General features: G+C 50.5%; 1 protein-coding gene across 1 annotated transcript in view; it reads right to left on the minus strand.

Annotated features, from left to right (window-relative positions):
- Nucleotides 1–1,596: 1,596 nt before the first annotated feature.
- Nucleotides 1,597–19,089, minus strand: part of Gas6 (growth arrest specific 6) — a 32,193-nt gene continuing 14,700 nt past the window's right edge. Inside the window, exons 5-15 of the mRNA XM_051182020.1 lie at nucleotides 14,531–14,653; nucleotides 13,775–13,897; nucleotides 12,527–12,649; nucleotides 11,554–11,675; nucleotides 10,418–10,536; nucleotides 10,019–10,208; nucleotides 6,941–7,105; nucleotides 5,880–6,048; nucleotides 4,155–4,327; nucleotides 2,808–3,036; nucleotides 1,597–2,083 (exon numbers count right to left, since the gene is read on the minus strand). Of these exons, the coding sequence (XP_051037977.1) occupies nucleotides 1,929–2,083; nucleotides 2,808–3,036; nucleotides 4,155–4,327; nucleotides 5,880–6,048; nucleotides 6,941–7,105; nucleotides 10,019–10,208; nucleotides 10,418–10,536; nucleotides 11,554–11,675; nucleotides 12,527–12,649; nucleotides 13,775–13,897; nucleotides 14,531–14,653 (1,691 nt within the window). The 3' untranslated portion in view covers nucleotides 1,597–1,928. The remainder of the gene's footprint in view (nucleotides 2,084–2,807; nucleotides 3,037–4,154; nucleotides 4,328–5,879; nucleotides 6,049–6,940; nucleotides 7,106–10,018; nucleotides 10,209–10,417; nucleotides 10,537–11,553; nucleotides 11,676–12,526; nucleotides 12,650–13,774; nucleotides 13,898–14,530; nucleotides 14,654–19,089) is intronic.

The following is a 19,089-nucleotide window of genomic DNA, read 5'->3' on the forward strand; positions in this document are numbered from 1 at the left end:
GCTCCTCTGCTTTACCAGATCAGTCTGGCTGAGTCAGGGTTCCACTTGCACCATCTCCTCTGTGCATCACAGAGACATTATAGCTCTGCTTCTCAAGATGCAATATCAATAACTTTGTAATGGATGGCACAGGTCCATAGACATGCTTCTGTGTACATTCACTTTTTAAGCAGCAGAGGATGTTCTATTGGGCCTGCTTGGGTCTCCTACTTGCTTCTCTTTCGGATGCTCACTGTTTGTAGGAAGTCATTGTCTGTTCTGGACAGGAACCCTGTGATCCTGGGCATCTCCAATACCTTCCAGTTAGAGCACATAGTCTTCCTTTAAGTTTAAATGCATGCTCTGTGGGCTTTGTGATGAGAAATACAGTGAAATGGTCCCCTGCTCTAAAGCGGTGGTTTCTAAAAAATGACTTTGCCCTAGGTACATGTGGAAAAATCTGTAGACAATTTCTTTATCAGACTATGTTGTGGGAGGAGTGTGATGGACCTGAGGGAGGACAGGGTACTGACAGGGGGCCTGCATGCACAGTAAGATCCTAGGTTCATGAAAACATGAAAACAGCCTCAAGAAAATGCAAAAGAAATGGTAAAAGACCATCCCTAGGAAAGGGACGTTGCAATCAATCAGGCTCCCTGGTGCTCCCCTGGTTGCTTTGTAGTTTGGTTACCTGATCCCGGGGAAGTGAGGATACCATGGTGGGAAGCTGGCAGATGATTATTGCTTTGTTTGACAGGCGATGGTCTAAGGCTTGGTGCCAGGCAAGGCTGAGCATCAGGGAAGAGAGGTGTCTACTCTTCCCACATAGTGTTTTTGCCTCCCCAAGGCAGGCAAGGAATGCCAAATATGTGCCCCCACTGCCCTACTTGTCTGTGTGGTCTAGCTCCAAACCAGCATTTGTCCTATTCTGTTCTTGGCTTCATGACCTTCTGGAGAGAATTGGGGCTGGTTGGAGGATATTCATGGGAACATTCCATGAAAACATTCCAGAGTTGCCTCCAACAAGGAGAAGCCAACGAAGGTCTAGGGATGCTGCCTCACTGGTTGAAAACAGATCAGGCATCTAGACAGCTGTGGGCTTCTGAGGCTGCCTGAGAACAGAGGCAGTAGGGAATCCTGGGCAGGACTGTACTTCCTACCTTCTTGGAGCTGTGTTGAACAGTGTTGTTCTTGTCCTGTCTTCACAAGAGCTTACAGGATGCTGGGGTTAAAGAAATGACAGCTCAGGCACTGAACAAGCTCACTCTTTGGCTCCTGCTGCCCGGGGAGGGTACAGTTCCCTGAGCTCTGCTCGTAGCCTTGAAACAGAAGGACCAGACCTTTTAAATGGAACAGGGGCAGCCAAGGGAAGCAAAGGGCCAGTATAGGAAGAGAAGGGAGAATATGCACAGGTGCCACTCCTACATAGTGGGTGCCAGGTGGGCGTGCTGATGGCAGAGCCATGGAGGACTGTCTCCATTTGCAGGGTAAACTGAGGCTCTGCAGCGCTGGTGAACTCTGGCTCCAGCCTGTGCCGTGATGCTCTCAAAGCCCATTTGCCCTTAAGGAAACTCAGTTCTGAGACACCTCCAAGACAGACAGTGACCAACCCCAGGGTTACAAAGGTTTCTGTAAATATTTTATTTTCCATATTTGAATCAGAAGCACGTGGTAATAAAAATAACAGAATTATTTTCTTCAAATCCACTCAGCTGCAAAGTGCCAGTCCTCTAGCCCAACCCTTGCCAGCCAGCTCCTACCAGGCCAAGGGGATCTATGAGCAGCCACTGACCTGGTACCGGTCCCCCTATGTACAGACATGTTACAGGGCAAAGAAATGAAAAAGCAGCCGCAAGGGCGGTAGCCCACCTGCTCCAGTGTTGCAGGACCTGCTCCAGAGGAGCCAGTGCCGTGTCCATACCTCTGCTTCCCTTTGGGTGCCAGAGCAGCTAGACAGTGGTGTGCTCCACAGGTGGGCAGGAGTGTGAGGTGATGTCGCTGTGCTTGTATGAGGCCTCATCCAGGTCCAGGCTCTTCCGGTTTACCTCCAGGGTCATGCATCCACGGAAGAATGCTGTGACAGGTGCCGAAGTCACTGGAACATCTGAGTGGTGGAAGACCAAACACTGAGCAGACAGAGCTAAATCTAGGGCGTACTACTCACTGCCCTCTATATTATGGCCAGGCCTGCCTTCATTCTCTGTGCAGGGCGTGCGTTTTTCTTCATGATACCATCCCATGGGGATACAGATCTGCACAGCCATAATGAATCTTCACCCCTCAACCTCCCAGGCATGCATGCATCTATCTAGTTTGGCTATCAAGGAGTATCACTGTACCTCATGAGTTCCCATGCTTCAGGCCCTTAGGCTGTTATCTCGCTTGGAGCCTTATTGTTTAAAAAAAAAGTGCCAAAGAGCCTGTTTGCTATAAGTAAAGACCTGTGCTAACTAGAGGACTTGGGCCTCTCTCCATATCCGTGGTCCACTTGAGGACCTCTGAAAGTTGGCTGCCCCTGATAGATGAACTGGCAGACATTGCCAGCTACGCAGGCTGCAGGTCTTGGCAGTAGTAATTAGGTGGCTGTCTCTTACATCACCTGCTAATCCTCCCCTGTGTTTGGTCTCCTGAGCTCCCAGACAATACTTCCCAGTGAGTGACTCAGAGAGGGGACTGAACTACTAAGACCTCTTACTCCAACCCCAGCACAGAAGCCAGCCTGCATTTATATTTCCTATACCTATAACCCCATCTCAGTCATTATCACAGGCCATGTGTGAAGCAAGGCAGCCACACTGGTTCAGAGGACGAGGTCAGGGGGCTCCTACCTGGCAGGCCTCCAACAAAGGTGAGCACAGTGCCTTGCAGATGTTTCTCAAGTGTGTCCAGTCTCTCCTGCAGCTGGGTAGCACTCACTTCACTCTGGCCTTTGGTACCATCCACTTCCAGGGTGGCCTCACCGTCCCGAAGGGAGACAGTGACTATGTGTTCCTGGCTATCACACACTTTGATTTCCATCAGTGCCAGGGCAACATCCTCAACTGCCAGGACCACCAACTGGAGGAGACACAAGTACAGAGCTCAGGGGACACAGACGCATAGGAGGTACTGTCTTCATCGACTGGCCACCTCAATGCTAGCCCCTTCTTAGGGTTTATGGAAACCCTGAAACTTTGGATATGAGGAGGTCTGGGAACCCTGGCACTTTCTTACCCTGGGGCTCAATTTCTTTGCATATGAAGCAGGGAGTGGCTGAGGTGATGATGCAGGGGGATGGCTCAGTGGTTAAGAGTACTGGCTACAATTACAGAGGACTTGGATTTTCTTGCCAGCATCCACATAGCTCACAACCACCTCTAACTCTTTGTTCCAGGGCATCTACAGGCACATAGCACACAGACAAAATATCTCTATGTTAAAAAGGTTTCAAGTTCCCGGGAAACTGAGAACTTAGTCACCCAGCCTGAGCTGGCTTCTCAAAAGGATGTGTCATCTGTAGTTGCGGGCCCAGCCCCTCCAGGGTGAATGGATGTGCTGGCAGGGGCCTTGGGCTAGGGGTGGGTTGAGATGACCAGCAGTATGAAGTCTTCTCCCTTTGGTGGTATGTATCATGGAAACCAGTCTTGTTCCTAGTTAGTATAGGGGCCTGGGCAGGTTGGGGACAAAAGCCTCCTCTCTAAGCCACATTCCTCTTTGGGACATGAGAGGGGAAAAAGCCTCATGTTCAATAGGAGAATAGTGGGAGGCAGCAAAGTCCTCAATGAAGGAGGGTTCTGCCTGAAGGGGCAGCTGAATCCAGGGCTCCATTAGCATCACCAACAGTAAGCATCTGATAAGTTATCAGAGCTTATAGTGAGTCACCCTGCACCTATGGTCCAGCAGGAGCTTGCAGGAAGGTTTCAGACTCTAGCTGCACCACCAGCCACTATGGCCAGTAGTAGTTTCACTTCACAGTGCCTTTGTGACTGCATCACAGCCTTGGCTCCAAAGCCAGAGGGCACCGCCTAGCTGCGTACACTCGGACCTGGGAAGGAGACCCCAGGCAGGGAAAGATTCAACAAGTCAATATCCCAGAGAGTGGGCAGGGCCTTAAACGGGAATGATGGAGGGTCAGGGTATCCTAGTTAGAGCTGGCCCTATATTCTAGCTGCTTCTGAAGCTGCATTGAATTCTACCTGTTTCTTGAGCTTCTTTGTCGAGTGGTAGTCGACCAGGGCCACAGAGAGGGGGACGACTTGGTTGTCACCCACCAGTGCTAGCAGCACCCCTGTGTCAGTGGCAGGGCGAATCCGAGCCACAACTTCTACTTCCCAGGTGGTTTCCGTGCCGACATCCAGTGATGTTCGGGCTGCGATGAAAGCGGCACATTACAAGGCAGCAAGTGGCAGAGAGGCGAGAGTGAGAAGAGGGAGTAGCGACTCAGACTGGTGCGCCACAAGAAACAGCACAGCCTGGGAGGGGACCTCCTGGTAAAAAGGCAAGTGGGGAAGGGTGCAACAGGCTGCGCCTTTAAGATCTGCCAGCGTCTCGACACACAACATGCAGAAAGGAGGGGATTGGATGTCAACACTGGGCCATTGGGGATGGATGCTCCCCACTTCAAAGTGCGCTGCTGCTGCTCTCCAGGTGACAAAGACCTACACAGGGAGCCACCAGGCCAGCACCAGGGCCATCCACTGCCTCTCTCCCACTTCTCCCTCTGCAGCCTCCACAAATAACCTCCACAACTCCAGGCAATGTGCTAACCTCCCTCCTGCCGGCTCCAGGAGACTCCGAAGCATGCAAGTGGGCATGAACTTACGAGGCCCTCTCCCAGCAAGCCCTATGTGTGTCTGTGCCCTGGGTGGCATGGCTTGGCATTGCAGAGCCTCGTGGCGTGAACTCATTCCCACACATGGGTGGCATTTCATGTCATCTGTATCTAAGGTTATGCACTAAAGCAGACAGGTGGGTTCTGGTTCTCCCAGGTCAAACAGCTTGTATTCCTCGCCATGTAGGAGTCCTTAGCTGACTGGGAGGCCAGAAGACACCATCAGTCTTGATATTTAGGTCTACCCCTCACTAAGAACTCTATAGTTGGCATATACTTGGTCAACTTCCTTGCTCTAATAGTGTCTCAGGCTCTGAAGCTGGCCTGTTCCACCCTTCCCTGCAATCAATAAATCAACTCCCCTATCCTGTCCTAGCTGACATCTATAGGGCTTAATTCTCAGTAGTGTGCTGAGTATATGAACATAGCTTTCAAAAAATAATAAACACACTTTGTCGTGGTAGAAGAGGAAAAGTGGAAAAGTGTATTCTACCTGGCAGGTGTTTGATGAAGAGTTTTCTAGCATGGTGACTAACAGGCATTGTTTCTTTCTCAGAACTTGGGGTTCAATGACTGTAATAGTTTTGTTATAGTTTAAGAAGTGATGGGTTCTGCTTTAAAGGAGCCTAAGACCTAAGTGTCCAACCTGTGTGTGCTGGTGCATCCCAAGAGGCCAGAGGTGGCTATGGTTCCAACACTCCCACTCAGCAAGGAGATGCTGATCTCATGCTTCCTCCTCCTACCATGGCCTCGAGAGGCACAGCAGAACACACTTTTGCCAGGTCCCTTCCTGCTTTCTCTCCAGATGGGCCTGAGACCCTGCTGCAGTCCCCTTCCAAGGGTGATAAAGACTGGCTTCATTCACACCTCTAAACCTTCTCTGATCACTAAGCCTCATGAAGTCATTGCCCAATAAAGGCCTGGCACACTTCTGAGAATTGTCACATGCATTTGGACATGTCCAGTGTTGATGTTCCAGATTTTCTTTCAGGAAGCTCACTTCCCCCAGGCCTGTCCATCCTACAGCTTTCTAACCATTGGGCCATGTCTCCATCATTTCCTCTTCCCCAGGTAGGGCAAACCCACTTACTGTAGTTGAGGCTGTAGAAGGCAAATGCATTCCCAGGGAAGAAGGAGCCCCTCTCAGTCACAGAGAAGCACTGCATCTTTGTGTTTGCCTTTACTGTTTCCTGGATGGCACTATCTTCCCCATTCAGCCAGTTCCAGCTCCTCATGCACCCATCCAAGCGAGGGTTGATCTGGAAAGACATAACTGCTGGTGGCTTCCTGAGCCAGGACACCCTAATGGTAGACTAGAGCAGGAGAGGTCGAGAGCCTGGTGCTTCAGGACCTGCTGGCAGGGTTCTCTGGCCTATGTGCATCTAAATCTATAACATAAAAACAATATAGGGAGGAATTTTTCCCCACAAAAAAGAGCTCTTTTCAAGCATTTCAGGGCACCTGTATCCATGCAGGATGAGAACACCCGCAGCAGTGAGGCAGCCACCTGCTCTGTCTGCCCAGTCTCCCCATTGTAGGCAGAGGGACAAGGTCCCTGCAACCTCAACGCACAGGCCAGGGATGCCAGTCCCTGCTTGACCATACTCTCACTGTGTGCATGCAGGCTGTTATAGAATCAAACCAGGTCACCCTCATCTTGTGTGTTGAAGACCAGCAATGGTGCATTTGATGCTCTCACCCCCTTGGTGAGACTGAACGGTGGTGACTGAAATCAACCAACTACCACACAGATTTTCCATCTTCAGTGAATGCTGCCACCCCAAAATGAGGGTTCTGACCACTGGGGTAGAAACAGAACCAAGGCCAGGTGTGGGGAAGGACAGAAAAAAACAGGACTTTGAAAAGTGACCAAAAAGAAAAAGCCACCTCCCACTTGGAGCTTCCCCCACAGGAAATCTGGGTATGACTAACAACCCAAAAGGAGGTGTTTAATCTTTACTGCAAAAACGGATGTTTTTGTTCAAGTCAGATAAAAACTTAGATGGGGTACCATGAGCAGAAGTGACCAGTTATTGACAGACAATGACTGGCTGCTGGCACAGGCAAGATTGTTAGACTCGGGTAAACCCCTTTAGGCACAGCCAAGCCTGAGCTTGCTGCATTTCCCTCCATGGTCGGTACTGGACTTACAGGTTGGACGAGGTCATTCTCCTTGAAGGGAATGCCACCCACAGTCAGATTCAGGTGATACAGGCCTCTCTCCAGCTGGAACAGCTCCCCAGCCACTGCAATCTTCATCACAGCATCTTTGTTGACCTTGATTACAAGGTTGCGTTCCAGCTCCTCCACAGAGATCTGAAGGGGTCAGGCAGGGAGGTCAAGTTAATGGTCATTTCTAGAAGGCCCCATAGCATATCACCTGGGTTAAGTGCACCACACCGCACCTCAGGGTAGACTTGCCATGTTACTTGCCCAACCCATGAGACTACACCCATGTCACCTGGGCGAGAGACACTTGACCTCAGTGGGGGCAAGCCATGTCACCTGTGTTTAGGAGTCTTACCCAAGAGACCAAGGCCATGTCACCTGGGCCAGTGGCCCCAGACTTCAGGGGAAACAACATCCAAGTGTCTGGTCCAGAAAGAACCTGACTTCACAAGGCCACACCCATATCACTTGTGTCCAAGAGGAACTAAACCTTGTTAGAAGCCATGCTCACTCACCTGTGTGATTTTTCACACACCCTTCCTTGCTCAGAGTCACTACTGTGACTCCCCTTGTGAGCTCACAGGTCAGGGTTCAAGTGGAGACAAGATCTAGCATGTGAAAAGGGCTAGCCTTTCCCACACATTTGGGTTTAAAATCAACAAAACAACACCGGATTTAGTCTAGAAGATAGTCATAGAAAGCTCCTATTGATGCTTAGTCTGGTTTAAAAGAACCAGATAGTCATGTCTGATATGGCACAAACCTTACAAGAAACTGCAGCCTGGCAGTCTATGGTGCCTGCTCCGAGACAAGCATAGCACATTAACTGCAACTCAACTTGTCTCGGGTAAAGTGAAATAAACTCTGTTTGCTTGCTCTCAGATGTTCAAGCCTCAGACCCTGGGCTGGCTTGGAGTGCTGCCTCCGTGGCTGTGTGTCTGTGTGAAGAACTCCCAGACCACAAAGTGGAAAATGAATCCAGCCAAATGCTGGGTCAGAGCCAAACTGAAGTCTAACATGAGCTCCATGTTTGAACTCTCCTCACATGTGACACAAACATAGTGTTCGGTAACAGCCAAGTAAAGGTTTGTAGAGTCAACAGCTGCACCCCAGGCCTCATGTCCTGTACCAGACTATATTGTGAAGGGTGCTGTGACCCTCACAGGCCATATTGTGAAGGGTGCCAAGATTTGTTACGAAGCTAAAGTCCCGTGGTTAAACAAGGTCAGTCTCTCAGTTCTGACCCCAGCAAGTACAATTGCTGTGGGCAGGAGGGTTATCAGCACAGGCTGGACATAAGCCATAGCTTACATCAGTGCTGTAAGCCCTGGGCTGTTTTTACCACACATTGCAATGGGGCTTCTGTCTAAGCCCCAGAGGACCAGAACATACAGCTCCTGGATGCCCCTCACACAGTGTCACGAAGATGTTGAGTTTCTGTGCACCAGTACCATAGCTGACTCACGTCCAGGAAGTAACCTCTCCTAGAAGAACCCCACTCTGGGAGACTTGCATCCCTGAAGTGGGTGGGTGATGCACTTTTGACTATGCCCAAGGTGACCACAGTGGCAGACGCTGTGCTGGGCATGCAAAAATGCATTTTAGTTAATGTGTGTTCTCTATGAGAATGGATTAAGCGATGAACTATCAAAGCATCAGGTGGTCTGACACACAGGACAGAGCCCAGGTTGTCTGCTCACCTGGCCTGCTGGCAGCCAGCTGGCCAGCACACCTAACTGTGGCTAGTTGCCCATAATGGTCCAAGGGGAATGGGACAGTTATGGTGAGAGATAAGCCATTACTACCTCCCTGCACATGCCTTTACCGGCTTCCAGGTTTTGACAGAAGAAATCCTGACATTTCCTCAGTGAAGACTAAGCCTGAACGCCAGTTCACTCTGGGCCTCCCATTGGTGTGTCTACTCAACCTCCTGCCTCTGCAGCCTAAAAAAGACCCTACAACAGCCCCACCACTGTGGCCTACCAAACCTCTCTACTATTTACAAGGTGCTCCAGGTCCTAATGCCTGCTTCCTTTGCTTATCCTTGGCCCAGAAGTATCCCATCAGTTAGCAAGTTGTCTATATCATGGCTCTCCCCATGCTAGTGCTGTAGTTGGAAGAACATACATATTTCAAATTATTTCTTAACTCCTAACAGTGTCTAGGATGAAGTGAGGTTGAATGATCAAGCAAATTTCTCAGAAACTTCATACGTAGAGCCTTGAAGCCTGTGTGGGAATGTACACCAAACATGGCATGGTTCCTGTCTTCCAGAACATTGGGATCCTTTTTAGCTGAGGTGGAGGAATACTTAATGTCCTCCTGCATCTGCTAGAAGAGCTGAGTTATGAATGACTGGGCAGGGAACCCTGAAAGGGGCATAATTTGGCTTCCTAGGATGCTCTGTCACTGACCCATGAATTCTGTGTATGAGTTGCCACCTAGATAGCACCATGTCTAAGCGACTTTTCCCAGCCAACAGTCCTGCCTGGGTCCTAGTCCAGGCTTGTCCCTGTAGAGGGAACCCTCTCCCTGGGCTCCTCCTTTCCTTATGGACCCTCCCCTGTTCTGCTACAGAGACCCTGACCCCTCAAAGGCAGGAAGAGGAACAGACAGTACTTGGTAGCTGGAGAAATGACAGGGGCCACACTTATCTGCAAAGAGGAACATGGATTTTTCATTTTGTCTTCACGGCTAAGGGAAAAACCCATGTCTTTCTGTTTTTCTTCCAAACATTAATTCCCAAGCCTGTTTTACTGCCTAGGATATAAGATGTGGTTCCCAAGTAGGAGGTCATTGTCCGTCACCCCCCAACTCTAGTGGGGAAATCATTCAGAGCTGGGGGCAGAGGAGCAGGGAACTCTGGTCTCAGTGGCTTATGTTCATGGGTGATTTTTACTGGTGCCTTACAATGTTTGGGCAGTTATCACAGGAAGTCCTTTCTGAATAAAGCCATACCCAGTCAATGAAGCAACAGTTCTGGGCTAACTAGAACAGCCTTCCTACCCACGGGCCACATCCAACACCAAATGCTAGGGATAGCCTTGGCTTTCCACTTACTGTCTGCCACATGCCATGGTTGATGATTGGTCCACTGCTGGTGATACGCCCAACACCATTGTACCTCAGCTGCAACTCAAGCCGCCCAGCCCTTAGGCCCAGGACAATCCAGGTGCTATCTGAACGGCCTCCAGCAAAGAAGAGGACTCCTTCAGGGTCAAAAGTTCGGAAGTCAAACTCAGCCAGCAGCCTGTAAATAGACCCAAGAAACAACATGGCGCACAGAAGACAGGTGGTAGAGGGCTGGCTAGTCCCAGGGCCTTGACCGCTCTGACACTTTCCAGGACATGGGGAGCTGGTTCACTCAGAGATCTTGAGTGGCTTTGGGCTCCTGGAAATTAGGAGCCCTAGACCAGCCTTCTCTTCTGGGTTTTGCTGTCCTGTGTGTCTGGCTCTCACCTGGTGGGTTGAAGTCTCTTGAAGCGTAGTCTGATCACTGGGGTGCCACTGAACATGCGCCCCAGGTACAAGGACTTCACGCTCTTGGCCATGGTGAAGGGCACACATGGTAAGATGTCCTGCCATGAGATAGGAAGGTGTTGGGGGTGGGGGATGTCTTGTGGATGCCTTTTAAAGAACTTTGAGGTCCTGGTCACATTTGAGAGATCCCAAGACTAGCCTATCCCTGGAAATCCCAGAGTCCAAATGACTCATCCTATGTCGGTGCCCTCAGGCAAAGGCCCGGGGTTGTGAATTCGTCTATCACCTGCTTCTTTCTCACCTGTTCTTATTTGCAAGTGGTGTTTAAATTGTGAAATGCTTCAAACTCACAGAAGAACAGGAACTCAAAGATCAAAATAACAAAACATGAAAGCCTTGAAGACTATGGGTCAAGAAACTTCCCTGATGTATGGTGTATCTTCCCACTGACCACAGAGAAGATGGAATTAAAGCAGGTTGAACTGGCCTCCAGGGGGGTGAGACAGGAGGATCCTGCACTGTCACACAGGCCAGCAGGGAACTTGAGGAAGAAACCACACAAGTGCAGATGCCCTATCCCCTCAGGAAGGCAATATGTCATGCAATGGGAGCCCCACATAGTACCTAGACAACTTGGGCTTCAGGCTGATAATCGAAAAAATGCTTCTCTCACTTCCTAGGTCTGTGACTTGCCAAGTCATCATGGTATGTGGTCACTTGCTGTTGTTTTCCAGAAAATGCCATCAATGCACAACTCCCCTGCAGTTTATTTAACTTGATACAGAGCCCTGGTGAATGGTGTGTGTGTGTGTGTGTGTGTGTGTGTGTGTGTGTGTGTGTGTGTGTGTGTGTGTATGTATGCATATCCTGGTGTGAACACATCACACCTTGGGTCTGCACCATCAGCCTTCATGGCTACGCCAGTGTGGTGTTGCTATGGAGATTTCATCAACACAACCAGAGTTTGGCTAGCTGTGTGGCACTGAGAGCTAGGAGTTTTCAGTCAACCGTCTCCAGAAACTTTTCTTCTACAACTTGTTACTAGCTAAGGGTCGTATACCAAGCCCAGCACTGGGGTTCTACAAGGCCATCTAGTGGGCACTAGGGTCACCTACCTCACAAGTATCCATGTCTGGGGATAGCTTTAGGCCCCCACGTCCATCACAGTGGCATGTATAGCTGCCTGGGGAGTTGACACAGGTTTGCTCACAGCGTTCCTGCTGGCACTCGTCCACATCTGCCGGCAAAGGGACTCATGGTAGGCATGGGGAAAACTCCAACACTGAGCAACCCACTTACTCTTCCCAGAGACACGCTGTAGACATCCCTGTTTAGCTTGCTATCTTAGAGGCCTGCTATCTCAGAGAGAAAGGAAGAGCTGAAGATGTCCAAGGACCATGCTCAGACTGACTGACTGTATGACTGGCCCAGGATGGAGGGACCAAGAGTGTCTGTGTAGGTTCTGGAGAATGGTGCAGGGAAGGACCCTTAGCTCCAAGCTCCCTTCCCTGGGGGCTCAGTTCTTCTCCAGGGATCCCACAGCTGTCTCTCAAGAGGCTTTTTGCAGCTCCCAGAAAGGTGTGACTATAGGAGGAGGCAGTTTCTGCCCTCAGGACATGATGAGCCTCCAACTTGAGAGAATGAGCCAGTCATTCTCTCATATACTGCAGACATACAGAGGGCTGGGAAGAAGCCCAAGTCTACCAAGGAATTCAGGGTCTTCACATACTCCCCTGAAGGCTTTACAAGGATAAACATGCAAGAGTGTGCTCACTTGAGTACACACTGGAACACATTCCCATGTAAGAGCCTTGTGTGTGACACATATGTAGGAATACAATGGGGACAGGCAAAGGGGAAGAGACAGAGAGCTGACCTTAGGGGTCATCTTCAACGAAGGTACAGAGACTCCCAGGAGGTCCTGGCATTTCCCCAACCCTCACATGGTGTGTACAATGACTTCCTGGAACGCTTGGAGCACTGGTTGCCAGCAATAGAGCAACACAGCCACATTCAGGCAGTGACTAACGTGTGTCCTAGGCTAAGGGTCAAAGAAGGAAGCAATCTGGATAGCTGGAGCATATGTACCTTGGCAGGCCTTCTCCTGGGAGCTGTATGTGTATCCCTTGTCGCAGAGGCAGGAGTAAGAGCCCGGCAAGTTCTTGCAGCGTGCATCCCCACAGGTGTTCGGGTCTGTGCACTCATCTATATCTGCAAGCAAAGCCATCCAGGCCAAGGCTGTACAGGTCGGTCTGGGACAGCTGCAGCGGCCACTGGGGATAGAGGGCGAGAACAGCCCCGAGACAGGAGGAGGCAGGCACAATGCCTTCGCCGTGGGTGTCTAGGGATGGTGGCCCAGCGACCACATGGCGCTCACCCCACACTGGGTACACAGTAGACTTCATTGCTCAGGGTCCACAAAGCAAGGTAGGTCTCCTCTACCTGCTACAAAGTGTGGGGGCTGTGTCCCTTGGTCAAGACCAAGGGACAAGAGTCACATGAGAAAGCCTCTGTTTCTGGAATAAGGACATAGGAGGGGAATACATTCCCAAATGTATTTCCTATACATTTCACATAGGTAGAGGGCACAGTGGCTGAGTGTTCCCATACAATCACACCGTCTAAGAAAATTCTTGGGGATTGTCGGAGGTGAGCTCTAAGCTGGATGAAAATAAAAACTTTTTACCCCCAAAATGGGTGAGGGAAATGGTCATTTGTTTCATCAGGCTTGTGCCCAGATTGTGAGTTGACCCCACCTCCTGGGGCCATCTAGACCATCCACATAGGCTGCTGGGGCCCAATCCTAGTGAGGCTCATTTACTCGGGGACACTCTGGGCACATCTGTGTTGGAGCAAGGTCAAGTGTCATTCCTCTATGGCCTAGAGCAGCACGGGGGGATGAGGTGGACCATGCACTTTTGGGGTGATTTCTGGGGTGTCCTCAGGCTTTCTGCTCTGGGCTGATTGGAAATGGGACCACACAATGAGGAGGGCCCATCTGCTTCTGTGTTCCTGGGGGCAGGGAAGAGGCAGTCTGTGCTGGGAGGGTCTGGAAGGTATGGCAGGTGCACAGGGTTCCTGGGGCCTGCCACCTTGCCAAGTTCCCTGCAGTCAGTGGCAGAGATCTAGGCCTGGTGGCCACACAGGCTGTCCTGCAGGCTCCATGGGCTGGAAGGGACCTGAAAACACCAGAGTGAGTTGGCATCTCCAGCCCTTGTCCTTGCTCTCATGGGGACTCGTGGACACAAGTCTGGACTGGACCATCTTCAAAGGATGCTTACTCCCTCCCCAGGATAGGGAGGCAGGGGAGGCACAATGGCTCTGCCGGGGACTCACCTTGGCAGTTCCTGCCATCCGAGGCAAGTGAGAAGCCACCGTGGCAGGCACATTGGAAGCTTCCTGGCTTATTGTGGCAGACCTGGCTACAGCCTCCATTCTTCTGGCCACACTCATTGACATCTGGACGTGAAGAAAGAGGGAGAGGCTCCTACCTGGACACTTCCCTGATGGCCTCATGGAGATAAGGTAGACAGGGTGAGAGCCAGAGAGATGTGAACTGCTGTTGATGGGGATAGCCACAGACTCAGTTCTGAAGGTCTCTAGGTGACCAGGGACAGGGTGGAGGATGAAACAGACCCACCAATCACTGCTTAGCAGTCACAAGACCGATACACAGCCTAGTCTGCCACCCTGAATAGAACCATCCAGATGACCTGTGGATGTAGCTAGGCTTCCCTGGGCAAAGGGCTGAGCAGGTTCTGCTATCCTGTTTGTAACTTTACCTAAAGCCTCACACCTACACCTAAGTAAATCAAGATAGGGTCCCTTAGCTGGGGCGCTAAGACCTATGTGGCATTTCCTTCTTTTCAATCCTGGTCCTAAAACAGCTCTCTGGCTGCTTTAAGTCTCTAGGAGCCTGCAACTCTGGTGACACTCAGGACTGCTGCATTCCACCCTGCGCCTGCAGAGTTCCCAAGAGGGTGTCCACCAGGGCCTTTTCCCAGGACAGACTACAGGTACTGCTGAGCTTCCAGCCGTGGGTAGGGTAAGGAGTGGGTGGGGCACAGAGAGGGCGAGGCTGTGGGCTCTCACCTTTGTCACAGAGCCGGCCTTCCCAGCCCGCTTTGCACAAGCAGAAGAAGTTGCCCATGAGGTCTTGACAGAGTTGAGTGCCCTTCTTATCACAAGGGTTTGGGGTGCACTGGTCAGGCAAGTCTGAGTTGGGGATACAAAGCAGAAAGTCAGTCAGGGTTTCTCTGTCAGGGCTACCAGTGGAGGCGCGGTGGAGTTCCTGGGGGCTCCAAAGAAGGCTAAGCTGTGATGGAGATCCCCACCTTGGGACAGGAACAAATGTGAGGAACTTTTAAGGCACTGGGATCAGTTCCAGCCACTCCACCCATGTCTACTGGGAGGGTGTGACAGTCACTGGGCCAGGCAAAGAGCAACTTGTGGCTCAGGCCCCCAGGGAATGGGTCTTCTAGATCCCCTAGAAGGGCTTGGGTACATTCTCTCCACAGGACAGAATTGGTGGAGCCCACTGCATGGGCTCTTTTCAGACATCAGCCCCGCCAACAAACATGCAGGAGCCCAGCACCAAGGTATCAAGTCAGACCAGGACATGGGTGACTGAGCCATTGGCTTATAGGTGTCACAATGTTAACTTCTCTCTATGGAGTACCTTAGGGGCACAGCCTCAACTATGCCTTGGGTGAGGGCAGGAAAACTCAAGGTTAGGGAAGTCACAGAAAACCAGTATTATATCCCATTCTCAAAGAATCCTTTCAGAGGTTGAACAGATGTGGCCATGACCCAGAGCATAGGAGGCCCGTGTCCTTTGTCTTGCCCCATCTGAAGGATCCATAGTCTGCCAGGATGGGGTAAGGGGTGGGGTGGCTCCTAACTACCAAGAGATAGATAGTTCTAGAGCAGCAGTTCTCAACCTTCCTAATGCTGCGACCCTTTAATACAGTTTCTCATGTTGTGGCAAACACTAACCATAAAATTAATTTTGTTGTTACTTTGTTTACTGTAATTTTGCTAATATTATGAATCCTAATATAAATGTCTGGTTTCCTAGTGGTCTTAGGTGACCACTGTGGAAGGGTCTTTTGACCCCCAAAGGGGTTGCAACCCAAAAGTTGGAAACTGCTATCCTAGAGGTTCTAGAGACGCATGAGGGTGTCACTTCCTAGCTCTGGCCAGTCTCCACCTGCTTAGACAGTATGCAGGCTGGTGTCCCACTTGGACTGGCATCCCATCGCCGAGGCATTTTGCCGCCTCCACTAAACATCTTGATGCTCCTCTGCTTTCTCCTCCTCGGTGTAAGTCTTCCCCGCCAGGGTCTGAGTAAAGACTGGCTCAGGATTTTCGCTGTTAGAAGGTATGAAATGGAGAGCAGTGCAGACAGCATAGCCGGGCTCTGATTGGATGAGGCTAACCCACCCATTTCCCTCCTGTCCTTGAGTGTGGTCACTGTCATCTGGCCACCCAAATCTCAGATCTGTACTGGTGGACAGGGGTCGGGTGTGGTCCAGCACTCACTCTTAAAGCACAACCACACTTGTGTCCCTCAACACCAGCCCATGCCTCACACCAGCAGGTGATGCTGTACTCCTGGGTTCCAATGGAAGGTCTGAGGACCAGGAGGAAGGCTGGGCTGACTCTCTTTGAGGAAGCAGCTATGAGATATGTATTCAGTCATCCTCCTCCTCCCTCCCTCCCTGTGCGTGTGCTCTCTGTAAGTGCGTCTGTCTGTGCGTGTGTGTCTGTAAGTGCGTCTGTCTGTACGTGCATCTGTGCGTGTGCTCTCTGTGCGTCTGTAAGTGCATCTGTCTGTACGTGCGTCTGTGCATGTGCTCTCTGTGCGTATGTCTGTGCCTCTCTCTCTCTCTGTCTCTCTCTCTCTTGTTGGTGAACAGCCATTTTGAGTCTCATGACAATTCACATCTCGGACTTTGACTCTTGGGCATTTCTATCACTCTCACTGCCAACATAGGTCTGAACCCAGCATTTGTTCTTTTTTGATTTACAGGAACAGCTTCAGGCCAAGCCAGAAGAACATTGGGAGCACTGGCCAACGTCTCCTGGAGGCCATCCTGGCAGGATGTCAAGTCTTCCAGGTAACCCACATCTTGAGGCTCTCCCCACAGGCTTCTTGCTTCCCACACCTGAACTCCAGACAAAGAGGGTTCTCGCTGCCTGGCAGGGATGGGGGAGGACCTGGCATCGGCGAGGCAGCACAACCTCTGGATTTCCCAGATGCATTCCTTTGCTCATCTAGGGCTTTCAGGTCAGCCTCACTGCTGGCTGCTCCTACTTGCACAGGGCCAGGCTGGGCTAGGTGCCGAGCCCACAGCAGGCCTGGGAAACAAGTCTAGGCTTCTCAGGGAAGCTCTTCAATCTAACTTGCTTGCTTCCCCCCCCCCCCCACCGTGGTCTTTCCACATTTACATCCAAAGCCTGCTGGGTTTGCACAAACTACAGCCAACGGCAAGCCTGTGAGTCTTCAAGTATTTTTGACACTGTTGCAGAGTAGTTTCTGGCAGATCATTATAAAATGCCCTTTTTTCTTAAGCATGTAGGGGCTGGGGGAAGTCAGAGCAGCCCGTAAATAAGGAGTCAGGATTAGGGGTTCTCATTGTTCTACAAGTGCTGTGGACTCATGGGAGACTGCCTGAAGCCAGAATACAGTGTCCAGTACACTCATGTGTCCGGTTGGAGGGTTAATTTTATTTCTAAAGTATACACTAGCAAATTTGGCACGAGGGCTGGTTAACTTGGCCAAGAATGCCACAGTCACCCTTGCAAAATCTGTCCTTGGGCCCAGGGATGGTGCAGTAATGTTATTTTTAAAGGGTCCCCAAACACAGAGCCAACACCACAACCCTTGTCCCTCTGTCTCAAGAGGAATACCACCTACTACCCATCGTTTTTCTTCCTGTTGGAAATTTACCAAGTCCAATGTTTGACCCTTGGCAGGTGCCCAGAGATTTCTGCTGTGAGACTGACACATTCCCAAAAGGTAAAAGAATGGACAGTTTTACAGGCACTGTGGTAGGTTCCCCAGGTAGGTTCTATCCTTTTCTTTTTCCAGACAGGTTTCTCTGTATAGTTATGGCTTTCCTGGAACTCTCTCTGTAGACCATGCTGGCCTTGAACTCACAGAGATTGGCTGTTATTCTTAACACTCTATCGTGGCTTTTTGTGTGGCTGTAGGTGGAGTGTAAAGTGTGAGCTGGCTTTCCAGGTGGCAAGTTAGGACCTGGGCAGCAGCCCTGTCCAATCTAGACCCTTTGTTCTGAGCCCGTAAAGAACCCCTGACCCCTGGAAAACCCTGATGACCTGACTCATCTACCCTGCCTGCTGTACGGTGTGGGGAGCCATCTTCTTGGCAGCATGTCTGTCAGAGGGTCCCACTGGACATGGCAGAGAGGCTGGAATGGTTTATAAGAAAGGAGAGAAATGGACATGAAAGCTTTTCTTGGCATCAAGAGAGCACAGCCCCATGCCTAGTCTATGACTTCTCTCTTGTCACTCTAGTTGCTGTTGACAGCATGATCAGCCCCCATAAGGTGAGCTGTTGGGCTCCCAGAAGGCCTGTTGGGGCAAAGGCTTTTCTAAGGTGATGTCTAAGCTCTCTAGGAAATGCCAGAATGTGGCCTGCAAGACTTTTGCAGTATTCAAGATATCATGGGCATCGAGGCAAAGGGCAACAGCCTGCCTAGTTGGTGGTCTTGGCTTGTAGCTGTCTTTCCATGGTTCAGTAGAAGGATATGTGGGTCGCAAGGGCACTTTTGTACAGCCACCATGAGGGGACAGAATGACAGCTCAGGCGCATGATCATGGGATATGTGATGAACAGCACCAGGCAGGATGCAGCTATGTGTTAGGGACTTTGGCAAAGCCTCTGCCGTGAGCAGTCAACCCATCTGGCAAATGGTTTTAACATATTTGGCATCAGAAGGCACCGGAGGTTTATCATCTAATCGGCTCTGGGACAGGCTCCGGGGGGGTGGGTACAAATCTTATCCCCATCGTCCAGGCCACCTACCACCATGGATGGTAGAATCTCAAGTTCCACCAAGAGGGTGTCATTGCAATTCAAAACATCTTAAGAGGCTCTGAAACCATAATATCAGCCACCAACCAAAGCAATAGAATAACTTCACAGAGCACTGGGAGCAAAGGCTAGTGTTCATGGTCAACGAACTAACCCATCATTATGTCCCACTTAGAGAGTATAAGGAAAGAAATTAATATGCTTGATATAGCAAGTATCAAGAACTAAATTAAGGAGAGAGGTACAAAATTAACTTAAAGAATAAAACAACAAAATGGTGACAAAAACAAGTGCTTTTCCAATGGGAAAGCAACACCTAAGTTACAGACATCATTCTCAAAGGGAAATATGGATGTAGGTTTGTCCCTGACCCTTTCTTGGGAACCAGAACTATGGACAGACGCAGAAGACATCGTTCTGTTTTTGTACTAACAAAATAATCTCAAACCTGATCAGCTTACCTGGGCTAGCTGAGCCAAGGCAGCTGATATCTGATGGGAGATGTGAATGCCTTTGCCCCGGAAGGGACTCCAAACAAGGGAGTAACTAGGGATGGGGGTGACACAAGTGTGCAAAAGCCATGTCTGTACTT

The sequence above is a fragment of the Phodopus roborovskii genome, unplaced genomic scaffold, assembly GCF_943737965.1.
Source record: "Phodopus roborovskii unplaced genomic scaffold, PHOROB, whole genome shotgun sequence".
NCBI lineage: Eukaryota > Metazoa > Chordata > Mammalia > Rodentia > Cricetidae > Phodopus > Phodopus roborovskii.